The sequence below is a fragment of the Myxine glutinosa genome, chromosome 1, assembly GCF_964187855.1.
Source record: "Myxine glutinosa chromosome 1, kmMyxGlut1.1, whole genome shotgun sequence".
In the NCBI taxonomy this organism is placed as follows: Eukaryota; Metazoa; Chordata; class Myxini; order Myxiniformes; family Myxinidae; genus Myxine; species Myxine glutinosa.
In genome coordinates this window covers 186,824,882-186,837,366 of record NC_136261.1, presented here as the reverse complement: position 1 = coordinate 186,837,366, position 12,485 = coordinate 186,824,882, and the positions used below count along the sequence as shown (strand labels likewise).

At 51.6% G+C, this 12,485-nt stretch overlaps 1 protein-coding gene across 2 annotated transcripts in view; it reads left to right on the top strand.

The window, feature by feature from the left end:
* The window catches only part of MTIF2 (mitochondrial translational initiation factor 2), a 113,350-nt gene that overhangs the window by 21,910 nt on the left and 78,955 nt on the right, over nt 1-12,485 (top strand). The window contains exon 1 of one of the 2 annotated variants that reach the window (XM_078781241.1): nt 4,546-4,757. The exons of the other annotated variant lie outside the window; for it this stretch is intronic. Coding sequence (XP_078637367.1) covers nt 4,656-4,757 — 102 coding nt within the window. The 5' untranslated portion in view covers nt 4,546-4,655. Of the gene's footprint in view, nt 1-4,545; nt 4,758-12,485 lie in introns of those variants that run through there. 2 annotated transcript variants of the gene reach the window in all.

The window sequence follows — 12,485 nt, the reverse complement described above, 5'->3', positions numbered from 1 at the left end:
CTTGATCGCCCGCGGCGTTATAAAAAGCGCACGCGGAAGCCGTTGACAGAAGCGCGGGGGAAGCCTTTGACACAAGTGCGCGGCGTGATGAGAAGCGCGGGGGAAGCCTTTGACACAAGTGCGCGTCGTGATGATAAGTGCGGGGAAGCCTTTGACACAAGTGCGCGGCGTGATGAGAAGCGCGGGGGAAGCCTTTGACACAAGTGCGCGGCGTGATGAGAAGCGCGGGGGAAGCCTTTGACACAAGTGCGGAGGAGTGATGAAAAGGAGTCCTGAGAAAGCACACGACGTCCCCACAGCAGCAGTTTGAACCACAGGAGTTTGAACCGCAGCAGTTTGAACCACCGGAGCTTGAACCACAGCAGCTTTGAACCATCGCAGCTTTAACCGCCGCAGCTTGAGCGTTGACAGCAGGTTGCTGTTGAGGAAGGGTGGCGGCTGCTCCCTCCCGGCCCGGCCGTCCTCTGGTCCGAGCTGAACCTTCCTCCCGGTCCAGCCAATCGTTCCTGCCTCCATTCCCCATTCGTGTGAGTCCGTCTTTGTTTGTTCTGTCCTGGGTTAATTAATACTGTAATAGGTAAGCTAGAATTTTCACTGTGTCTTTCTGGTCCGTCCCTCTTTCTGTCTTTATTTTGTTATCCTTCCTTCTTCCTTGGTTTCTTTGGTCCTGTAAATAGTAATAAATAATAATCGTATTTAAAACCTTTTTTTTGTCTTCTTCTTCTTCTTCACATCCGTTGCTCCTTTGTCTTTTCCCCATTGAATATCTGTGGCACGATTTGGCCCACGTTTAAGGGATCGGGTCTAGTCATTGTAAAAACGGTTCGGGCCGCGGCGCCATCTGCTCGGCAAATTAACATCTTATCCGCGGTCCGTAACAATTGGTGCCTGGGAGTGAGATTCGGACCTGAAGTGCGAATAGCGCGCTCAAAATTACGGGTGGCCCAAAATTTTGTTTTATTTAAAAACTTAAATTTGGAAATCGTGCCATGGCTAGTCAAGGCGGCGGGATGCCGGTGGGGGAACTAGAATAGGGGTTTGGGGTAACCCAGGATCAGAGGGAGGAGAGCAATGGTGAGGTGGTTGAGGGAGTTTCAGGCGCGCAAAATGGCGCCCTCGTGCATGTGGCTGGAGAGGCGCAAAATGGCGCCTCACACGAGGTTGCGGCAGCCGCGCCCGCAGCATTGGTGGATTCGAACCTTTTACTACAAATGGAGGCCCTCATGCTAAAAATCGGTGAGTGAATGAGGGACGAAATGAGGGCTAATAGTGAGCGATTGAGGGGCCAAATTGAAGCAATAACGAACGAAATGAGGGCCGATAATGAGGGACTGGAGAGGGACAGAGACCGCAGGTTGAGCGAAAGGGTCCCAAGGGTGCACGACGAGGTAAAGCGGGTCGAGGAGCACTGGTTGGGCGAAGCGGAGGAAAGCGCGGGTAAAATGACGGGTATAGAGATCGCGACCCGGGGTATGGGGCAGCCGGCGACCGCTGAGGTAGAAGAGGGAATTTTAATAAAGCCAGCGGTCGTCGAGGTGAATAAAGTAAAAGTGCCGGGAATTAAAATTGAAGAGACGACGGAGGTAGCCTGGGAATTGCAGGGAGAAATGGATTATGCTCAAAGTCCGTGCTCACATCACGATGCTGTGCTTAATAACCCAAATGAAGATTTGCAGGTGTCGGTGCAGGGAGGAAGAAGAACCCCGAAGGTGAGACGGGCTGCATGTGGTGCCGGGAGATTTTGTAGAAGGATGTTTGGCGACAAAAGAATTGTCGCGCGATTGGGGTCAATATGACACCCGGGCGTTGGTGAAGGGTCCCGTGTGAGTGGAAATGGCGCGCGGGTGAAAAAAAAGTGTGCGTCAAGGGGTGAGCGTGTTACGAAGTGCGAGTGTGAAACCGAGTGCGAGCGAGAATGCACGTCGGGGTGTACGGAGTGTGACACGGAGAGTAAGGTGGTGGTGGAACGTGTGCGAGGAAGCACACCTGAGTTGGTTGTGGCGCGGGTGTGGGAGAGCCCATCTGAGCGCGTTAGTGGGTGGATGCAAGAGTGCACGCCCATGGTGAGTGGTACGGGGTACGTACCGAGTGGGGAGAGTGCGCAAGACGATGCGCGAGGTGTGTTAGGGAAGTGTGCGAATGGCGAGTGTGCGCGAGAGGTGTGGTGTGTAACAGGGAGTGCGGTGGTGGAATGGACGGAGTGTGGGGGATGCACTGGAGGTGCCGAGACGCCAGGTTTTGTGAGTGTGAAACGGGTCGCGTATGCAAGTGAGGCATCGACGTTGAACGGGGCAGCGTTTAGGGCGACGGATAGCCGATGCGAGCACTCGGGGCGCGGTGCGCTTTGTTGGATGCCAGGCCCGACGCGGATCGATGCTGCGTCGCTTCTCTTCGAAGCGTCGTTGCCGATTCGGGCTTGGCCCCGCCCCGCACGGTCGAGTCCGGGCCTTGTCGGGCGAGTCGACCGGTCCGGTTCAAGGGCGAGTGGGAGGAAGCGGAACGGTGCCCCCTCGCGGGGACGGGGTTCCGACCAGGCGAGCCTCAGTCATCGGGCCCAGGACCGCAAGGTGGAACCTCAGCCCGAGCATGCCTCCTCCCCAGAGTCGTGAATGCCGGACGGATCCAACTGCAGGCGACCAAACCACCCGAATTCATTGCTCGGCTTTACGAAGCCGAGTTTAATGATGTGACGACGCACCGAGGCTAGGATATAGCGGACTGTGATGATGATGATAGTGTTTTTGATCTGAAATTTAGAAAAGTGAATAGAATTGGTAGTGATTGGCAAATTTTTAATTAGCTGGAATTTGGTGTGCAAAATTGGTAGTGAGAGATGCCCGATGTGGTGGGATGGCAACTCTGCCATCCCTCACATGCGGGGGCAAAGGAGCACTAGTCTTATGGGGTTTATGGCAGTGAAAATTAGCCCGGGAGGGTTAGGATATCGTGTGTAGGGACCTAGAGATGACCTTAGGTAACGTTAAGGTTAGGTAGTGACAATGATACCTGTAGTGGGGACGCAGGTAGATTAGATTGGATGATAATGACGTGGTATGTGCTTAGTTTAAAGGGAAACGGGGAGCACTAAGTTAGCAGGGCAACAGGTAGTTCAGATGATGCCGTGTGTGTGGTTAAAAGGTGTGATTGCACAGGTGGGCAACTGAACAGGTGTATGGAGCAGTGTGTGAGTGAGTGATAGTGATGTGAGTTGTGCTGACCAAATGGTCCAGGGAGGAAGGAGGGTGCAGGTGGCACCAGGTGTGATTGCACATGTGTGCAACAACAGGTGAATGGAGAACAGGTGTATGGAATAAATGGTCTGGAGTATATGGAGTATTGGAATGGATGGTCGTGGAGTGAGTATGGTGGAAACCGTGGAGTGGAGTGGATGGTGCGAAGGTGTGGATGGGGGAAAGGAGGATGGACCCCATCACGAATACCCGGGGAGGGTAGTGTAAGTGTTAGGTAGAGGGTACAGGTAAATTGTGGTTGGATATTGGCATCTGTGGTGCGTGTAGAAGAATGGTACTTGGATGGGTGCATTAGTGTTGTGGAAATGGCTGGGCGTGTAGCCTGTTGGTGTGTGTAGTTGGTTTGGGCACTCCACCACTGTGAGGATGTCGGCCAGGTGAGGCCGCAGGTGGGCTCTGGGAGGCGGTAGAGTTGTTGTGGATGGGGCCCGAGGATCCGGAGGACGGACCCGGGTAGCCCAGTGCCAGAGGGCACCAAGGGGTGACAGAGCCAGGAGGGGCCTTCCCCAATTAGATAGGTTAGGTCAAGGAGCTAGGTAAGCTCGGGTGGCAACTACAGTGGTGGAGGTGTGCAGGTGGGTAGACCTGCTGGGAGAGCTACACGACTCAGCCCTGAAATTGTGCAAGGGCACAGGGAGTTGCATCGGGGGAGTGAGACCCCAAATTGAGGAAGCACCACAGTTTGGTCAATGGGAATTTGGTTCTTAAAACCGCATAGAGTAAGATGGCCAATGGTTTGGCAGGGAAAGACCCCGGGTAGTGTAAAGTGTGTTAATGTCATTTAGAGCATAGTTAGGATTAAGAATCTCCTCGCACCATCTACATCCACTCATCTGAGGTGACGCTACTCCACACCATGCCATGGATGTTTTGTTATTTTATTATTTTGATGCAAATGTTTGGATTGTGAGATGCATCATGACGTGGGTGTGACATTGTGCTGATGTTCCATCTCTTCCTCCTTATGAGGATTGATGATGAATTGGGTGATGGCAAATTTTGGTTAGAGGGATTGTGGTGACGAATTTGGTATAGGAGAGAGATGGGGAGACGTGACAGTAGTGACGAATTTGTAAATGTGTCTATGTTTTTGTACATATGGGGTAAGGGCAAGGGTAGAGTATGTGACAGGGGGGGGTGACGTACGGTAGGGACGAGCTTTTCTCCGCTCCGTCTCCATACGCACCTCGCCTTGCATTGCCTTTATTGATGTGTACCCTTGTGACCTTACCCCTCGCTCATCTGTCTTTTCCCCCCTTGTCTCCCACATGAGGACTGTGCGCCACTGGGCGCCGAGGGGAGCGTGCGTGAGTCCGCCATTGTGCGCCCGAAACTCTCGCAACCACAGCTGTCTGCATCGATGCACCACCTTATGGACCACATGTCTGTGGCTGAGCACCACTTATGGACCCCATGGGTTGGGGCATGGCCCCTCTGCTGGAACCGGCCATGAAGGCCCGAGATCTTGCTGGCGGACCTTGGCCACAGGGCACCTATGCCCCACAGGTGAACCACACTAGTCGGCCCTGTGGGCCCTAAATAAATAACAATGGACACTTTGGGTGCATTTTATTTTAATCCAAATAGGCCGCCAGCAAAGAAGATGACAACATCAGGAAGATAACAATAGCCAGCAGAGGGAGCCGAAGAGGAAGACCAGCACCAGGGTTTGTTGTTTTTATTTTTATTATTGAACTGTGGTGACTGTGCACCGATTGGTGCTTGAGCGTGCTTTGGTGCGTTTTTGGGTGCTTTCATGGTGCATCGATGCAGGGCAGACTGTGTCTCCCCCCCAAAGAACAATCACAGGTCCTGGGTTGCGTTTTGTAAATAAAGTAGAGTCATTGTAAATAATGCACCCCCACCGTAAATGTTAGTTTGAAGACCATGCCGCAATTCGGTTAGCTGTGGGTGTGAGTCTGTTAGGTAGGGTGCAATGGAGCAGCGGGACATATTTATTTATGTTTTAAAACTGTCACACTCAGGGTCAGGTTAAATGTAGAGGGAACTACACCTACGTGCCACACTAAAAGTAAAGGTAAGAGGCCCGGGACGTGCCTAAGAGGAGGAGGGTGCAGTGTTGTGGATATGAGGATTGTGGTTTTTTTGATTGTTTTATTCTGGACCCTCCTGCCTCCAGTTGTGTATAAAGGTCAAAGGTCGTTCCGTAGTTATTTCATAAGCACCCACGTAGCCAATAATAGGTTTCCTCCTTGTTGACAGTTATTTCCTTATTCTGTGTAGTAGGCTAAGGATTTGTTTTCCATTAATTGACACTCCATTGCACCGAATTAAAATAGATAGATCCCCTTTCATTTTCAATTGATAAAGCCGCAATTGCCAACTGCATTCACCGCGACTCCATTAGCCACGAGGTAGGCTCGGAGAAGAAGGGGGAGGAGCTGCCGAATCCTGGGCGTGCCCACCCATCGTCATCAAGGGTGGAGCCAGAGGGCTGTGCCGACCAATCAGGGCCGAGGCGAGCTCACCGATGGGCGTGTTCTAGCGGCCGGCGGCTTGATCGCCCGCGGCGTTATAAAAAGCGCACGCGGAAGCCATTGACCTAAGCGCGGGGGAAGCCTTTGACACAAGTGCGCGGCGTGATGAGAAGCGCGGGGGAAGCCTTTGACACAAGTGCGCGTCGTGATGAGAAGCGCGGGGGAAGCCTTTGACACAAGTGCGCGGCGTGATGAGAAGCGCGGGGGAAGCCTTTGACACAAGTGCGGAGGAGTGATGAAAAGGAGTCATGAGAAAGCACACGACGTCCCCACGGCAGCAGTTTGAACCACAGGAGTTTGAACCGCAGCAGTTTGAACCACCGGAGCTTGAACCACAGCAGCTTTGAACCATCGCAGCTTTGACCGCTGCAGCTTGAGCGTTGACGGCAGGTTGCTGTTGAGGAAGGGTGGCGGCTGCTCCCTCCCGGCCCGGCCGTCCTCTGGTCCGAGCTGAACCTTCCTCCCGGTCCAGCCAATCGTTCCTGCCTCCATTCCCCATTCGTGTGAGTCCGTCTTTGTTTGTTCTGTCCTGGGTTAATTAAGACTGTAATAGGTAAGCTAGAATTTTCACTGTGTCTTTCTGGTCCGTCCCTCTTTCTGTCTTTATTTTGTTATCCTTCCTTCTTCCTTGGTTTCTTTGGTTCTGTAAATAGTAATAAATAATAATAGTATTTAAAACCTTTTTTTGTCTTCTTCTTCTTCACATCCGTGTCGCCTTTGTCTTTTCCCCATTGAATATCTGTGGCACGATTTGGCCCACGTTTAAGGGATCGGGTCTAGTCATTGTAAAAACGGTTCGGGCCGCGGCGCCATCCGCTCGGCAAATTAACTTCTTATCCGCGGTCCGTAACAATATATATATATTTTTATATATATATATATATATATATATATATATATATATATATATATATATATATATATACAGTGGAACCTTGACTTACGAGTTTAATTCGTTCTGTGACCGAGCTCGTAACTCAATTTGCTCGTTTCTCAAATTAAATTTCCCCATTAAAATGCATTGAAATGCTATTAATCCGTTCCAGCCCGCCAAAAACCACACCAATTTTTTTTTTAATATGCAGTATATATAAAAATATCTCGCGCTTTATATTTCACCTTTATGCAGCATACAAGTTGGCAGGATGGCCTGGACTGGAGGTACGCACACTTGACTCTAAACTGTCCAGCCTGGGTTTGAATCCCGACCCAGCTATAACCTGTCATGTCGGTGTTTCACAGGCAGGGTGATTCATCAATGTGTGTACCGCTAAACTGGGCGCCTCGTTTGCGTCCCATTAGTTGTTGGATGTTAAGGATCTCACCGTGTCTTCCACAAAGAGAAGGCGAGCTATCGCCGGCACTCTGAACAAGTTGTGGCCTGGCATGCTCTTCTCCTCTGCCGTTATATACGTCCTCCTCGGCATCTTTTTCCAGAAGAGCCCTGTCTCGTCACAGTTGAAGATTTGCTGGGGGATGTATCGTTCGGCTTCTATCAGTTCGGCAAAAGTTATAATAAAATCTTCAGCTGCCTTCACATCCGCCTCACCAAGTCGACAACACGCACACCTCGCTCATGTTTTTCGACGATTGCGTGTTTTATATCCAAGCACATCATCCTCTTCTTCTTCTCAGTACTGCCCTTGGCACTCAATTACTTAGGACCCATGGTTAAAACTAAGAAATTTTCCAAAATAACCAACATGCGAAAACAAAACAGCAGCGATATACAGCAGATATGCTTGCACGGCAAGATAACCACGTGACCGGAACCCACCTGGTGGCGGCTGGCGTAAGCTCCAAAATAACCAACATGCGAAAACAAAACAGCAGCGATATACGGCAGATATGCTTGCACGACAAGATAACCACGTGACCGGAACCCACCTGGTGGCGGCTGGCGTAAGCTCCAAAATAACCAAAATGCGAAAACAAAACAGCAGCGATATACGGCAGATATGCTTGCACGGCAAGATAACCACGTGACCGGAACCCACCTGGTGGCGGGTGGCGTAAGCTCGTAACTCAGATCTCGGCTCGCATCTCAAAGCAATAAACCGCCAGAGCGACGGCTCGTATCTCGGAAAACTCGTAAGTTGGTGCACTCGTAAGTCAAGGTTCCACTGTATATATATATATATTGTTGCGAATATGGAATTTGGCCTCCATATCCGCTTGTAAATATTCCCCTATTTTCTCCAATACTCCCCAACTTTCCCCAATCCCCCATTCCCTAGTCCCATTGCATGTAAATAACAATCAGTAGAGCCGACCTTCCCCTTATTCCCCCATTAAATGTCGTGCCCAGGTCCACCGCACCACACGTAGACAACTTTCGGACATCTTCCTAGCTATTCTTATTCTATGTCAGTTAAGGCCTCGTCTCCATTAATTATGACTCTTCGTTGCACCAGAATGTGATTATATGGCATCAGTAGTGAGTTTAGGACCTTTCCCATACCTCCTCCCATCTTCTTCCCCAAACAACAACAATAACAACAACAACAATTACAACTACAACTACGACTACAACAACAGAGGGGCGGGGAGTGTGCGTCCTCACACCGGCTCGGTTACCCGCCATGACCATGCGCTCCACGGCGTTACCCCGAAGGGGCTGGCTGTCAGCTCCTCGTCAGAGGCGGAGCCAGTAACCCCCCCACGCACCCAATGAGAAGCAACGTGCCGATTCCATCTGGGGCGGAGCTAACGAGCCGAGGGCGTGTCACTCCCCGCCGGATATACGCGGCCCCGCGCCGGACGTGACGACAGATGCGCCTCAGCTTGGAGAGAGAAGCCACCGCCACCCCCAGCGCGACGATACCTCCCCGCATCTTTGGACCGGACCGGACCGTACTGTACCCTGCCCCGAGCCCAGGAGGACCTGGAGCCATCGATACCCGCTTTCCTGTCATCAACCCCCGTGTGAGTCAGCCGTTGTCCCGTTTGTCTGTCGTCTGTCCGGGGTTAATATAAGAGTGTGTCTAAGTGCCTGTCTTTCTGTGATTATACCTCTAGCCCCTGTTATCTGACCTTTCCGTACGAATATAATCTCCTCCGGAGGTCTTGAGAATTGAAACATTGGTGTCGTATTGTGTTATTGTAATCCAGCCGGGTGTCTTCTTTTTCTTATTGAGCCAGCATCGCGCGACTAGTCAACGTTCGGGCACAATCGGGTAACTTGTGCAGACGTGGTCATACCATAAAACCGCTCGGTAAATAACATCCAAGCCACGTCTGTAACAATATATATATATATACAGTATATATATATATATATTATATATATATATATATATATATTGTTACGGAACCCAACGTCGGCCTATGGTTCCCCTTTGAGGGGGGAATTAGTCCCCTCGATATTGCTGACCGACGTGGTCCCTGAAGCTGCACCGCGACCTCCGAAAAGGCCGGTGAGCCGCTTCGTTCGTGACCGCGGATAAAGATGGTAATTTGCCGAGCGGATGGCAGCCGCGGCCCGAACCCGTTAACAATGACTAACCCGATACTGAAACATTGGCCAAATCGTGCCACAGATATTCAATGAGGGAAAAGACAAAGACGACGGATGTCAAGAAGAAGAAGAAGACAAAAAAAAGGTTTGAAATACGAATATGATTTATTTGGTATTTACAGGACCAAAAGAAACCAAGGAAGAAGGAAGGATAATAAAATAAGGCAGAAAGAGGGACGGACCAGAAGGACACAGTGAAAATTCTAGCTTATCTCTAGCAATCTTAATTAATACCCAGGGACAGAACAAACAAAGACAGACTCACACGAATGGGGAATGGAGGCAGGAGTGAATGGCTGGACCGGGAGGAAGGTTCAGCTCGGACCAGAGGACGGCCGGGCCGGGAGGGAGCAGCCGCCGCCCTTCCTCAACAGCAACGCTGCCGTCAACGCTCAAGCTGCGGCGGTCAAAGCTGCGATGGTTCAAGCTGCTGCTGCTGCGGTTCAAAGCTGCTGTGGTTCAAAGCTCATGGGGCATCCCTCTCTCCTCTCCTGGATCACGCAGCTTGGTGTCTCTCTCCGAAGCTCCTTTTGTGTACCTCTTAGAACTCAATGGTTCGCTCTCCGTGCTGCCGTGGGGACGTCGTGTGCTTTCTCAGGACTCCTTTCTTAAACGCAACCACCTTGGACTCCGACTCCTCTCTTTCCTGGAACCTCTTGGAACCTCTTGGAACCTATCTTTCTTGGAACCTCTGGTCGTCCTCTCAAAGGCTTCCGCGCGCGCGCTTATAAGGCCGTGGGCGATCAAGCCCCCGGCCTCCAGGACACGCCCATCGGTGAGCTCGCCTCGGCCCTGATTGGTCGGCACGGGCTCTCTGGCTCCACCCTTGATGACGATGGGCGGGCACGCCCAGGATTCGGCGGCTCCTCCCCCTTCTTCTCCAAGCCCACCTCGTGGCTAATGGAGTCGCGGTGAAAACCGCCCAGCAGCTGCGTCGAATGCAGTTGGCAATCGAGGCTTTGGGAATGGAAGGGGATCTATCTATTTGAATTTGGTGCAATGGAGTGTCAATTAATGGAAGACAAAGCCTTAGCCTAATACACAGAATAAGGAAATAACTACCAACAAGCAGGGAATCTATGATTGGCTAAACGTGATTGTATATGACCTAACTACGGGACGCCCTTTGACCTTTATACACAACAACTGGAGGAAGGAGGGTCCACAATAAAAAAATTAAAAAAACACAATCCTCATATCCACAACAATATATATATATATATATATATATATATATATATATATATATATACACATACACACACACACACACACACACACACACACACACACACACACACACACACACACACACACACACACACACACACACACACATATGTATGTATATATACATACATACATACATACATACACTAGCAGAAGTACCCGGCATTGCCGGGCGGGGGAGCGGAGGGGGAAGGGGAGGGGAGAAGAAGGGGGGAGGGGGAGTGGAGATGGAGGGGGAGGGGGGAGGGTTGGGGGAGTGGGAGATGGAGGGGGAGGGGGGAGGGTTGGGGGAGTGGGAGGGGGAGGGGGGAGTGGAGGGGGGGGGAGAAGAGGGGGGAGGGGAGAAGAGGGGGGGAAGTACCCGGCATTGCTGGGTGGGGAAAAGGAGGGGAGGGGAAGGGAGGAGAGGGGGGAGGGGAGGAGAGGGGGGAGGGAGGAGAGGGGGGAGGGGAGAAGAGGGGGGGGGGGAAGTACCCGGCATTCCGTCTATAAACGTGAGGGAGAAGAGGGGGGAGGGGGAGAGGGGGGGAGGGGAGGAGAGGGGGGAGGGGGAGGAGAGTGGGAGGGTGGGATAGAGGAGGGAGGGGATGAGGGAGGAGGGGGAGGGGGAGGGGAGGGGAACGGGGGGGAGGGGAGGAGAGGGGGGAGGGGGGAGGAGAGTGGGAGGGTGGGAGAGAGGGGGGAGGAAGGGGGAGGGGAGGGGAACGGGGGGGGAGGGGAGGAGAGGGGGGAGGGGAGAAGAGGGGGGGGAAGTACCCGGCATTGCCGGGCTGGGAAGAGGAGGGGAGGGGAGGGGAACGGGGGGAGGGGAGGAGAGGAGGGGAGGGGAGGAGAGGAGAGGAGAGGGGGGGGGGGAGGGGAGGGGAGGGGAGAAGAGGGGGGGGGGGAAGTACCCGGCATTCCGTGTATAAACATGAGGGAGACGAGAGGGGAGGAGAGGGGGGAGGGGGAGGGGGAGGAGGGGAGGGGAGGAGAGGGGAGGGGAGGAGAGGAGAGGGGAGGAGAGGGGAGGAGAGGGGGGGGGGAGGGGGGAGGGCGTGCGAATCGTCGAATCAGCGCGCTGCTCTGCCACCGATTCAGATTCCGTGTATAATATTCCTCGCTGAAAAGAAATATGGATCTAAAGATGACAGAAAAAAAAAAGCTATGTGATGTGAATGGCAATGTTCCTCGCTGAAATGTGAAAAAACGCAATCGCGCGGCAAGGAACATCACGTGATCGCTCTGAGCGATCGATTGCAACTCTGCGTCGTGTCGTGGGCGTGGCCAACGTGGCCTCATGCTCCCAGGTGATTGGCTAACTCGAGCTCGAGAGAGCCATAATGCGCTACGTTATGGCAAAAAATATGGATCTAAAGATGAAAGGAAAAGAACCTATGTGGTGTGAATGGCAATATTCCTCGCTCAAATGTGAAAAAACGGAACAAAATATATATATACAGTCACGTGAAAAAGTAAGTACACCCCATGTAAAGTTTTGACTTTTTAAAACATATTTCAACGTACAGCTATTTGATCTTCATTTCAACAATATTGAGAGATAAAGGTGATATATAACAAATATCATAAAACATTTACATTTTATAGTCCATTGTTTCATTTAAATAAACATAAATGCAAATTTCGCATGTGAAAAAAGTAAGTACGCCCTTGGGTCCAATATGTGGTATTGCCCCTTTGGCAAAACAACCTCAAGTAGGCCTTTCTTATAAAATGGCCTTAAAACGATCATTCATTCATTCATTCAGTCTCTGACATCGACTGGGGAAATTTTTGCCCACTCCTCCATGCAGAATTCTTTCAGCTGTGCGATGTTTGAGGGGTTTCTTGCATGCACAGCGCGTTTCAAATCCCCCACAACATCTCGATGGGATTTAGATCCGGGCTTTGACTTGGCCATTCCAGAACCCTCCATTTCTTTCTTTTCAGCCATTCCTTGGTGGATTTACTGGTATGTTTCGGGTCATTGTCATGTTGCAAGGTCCACCT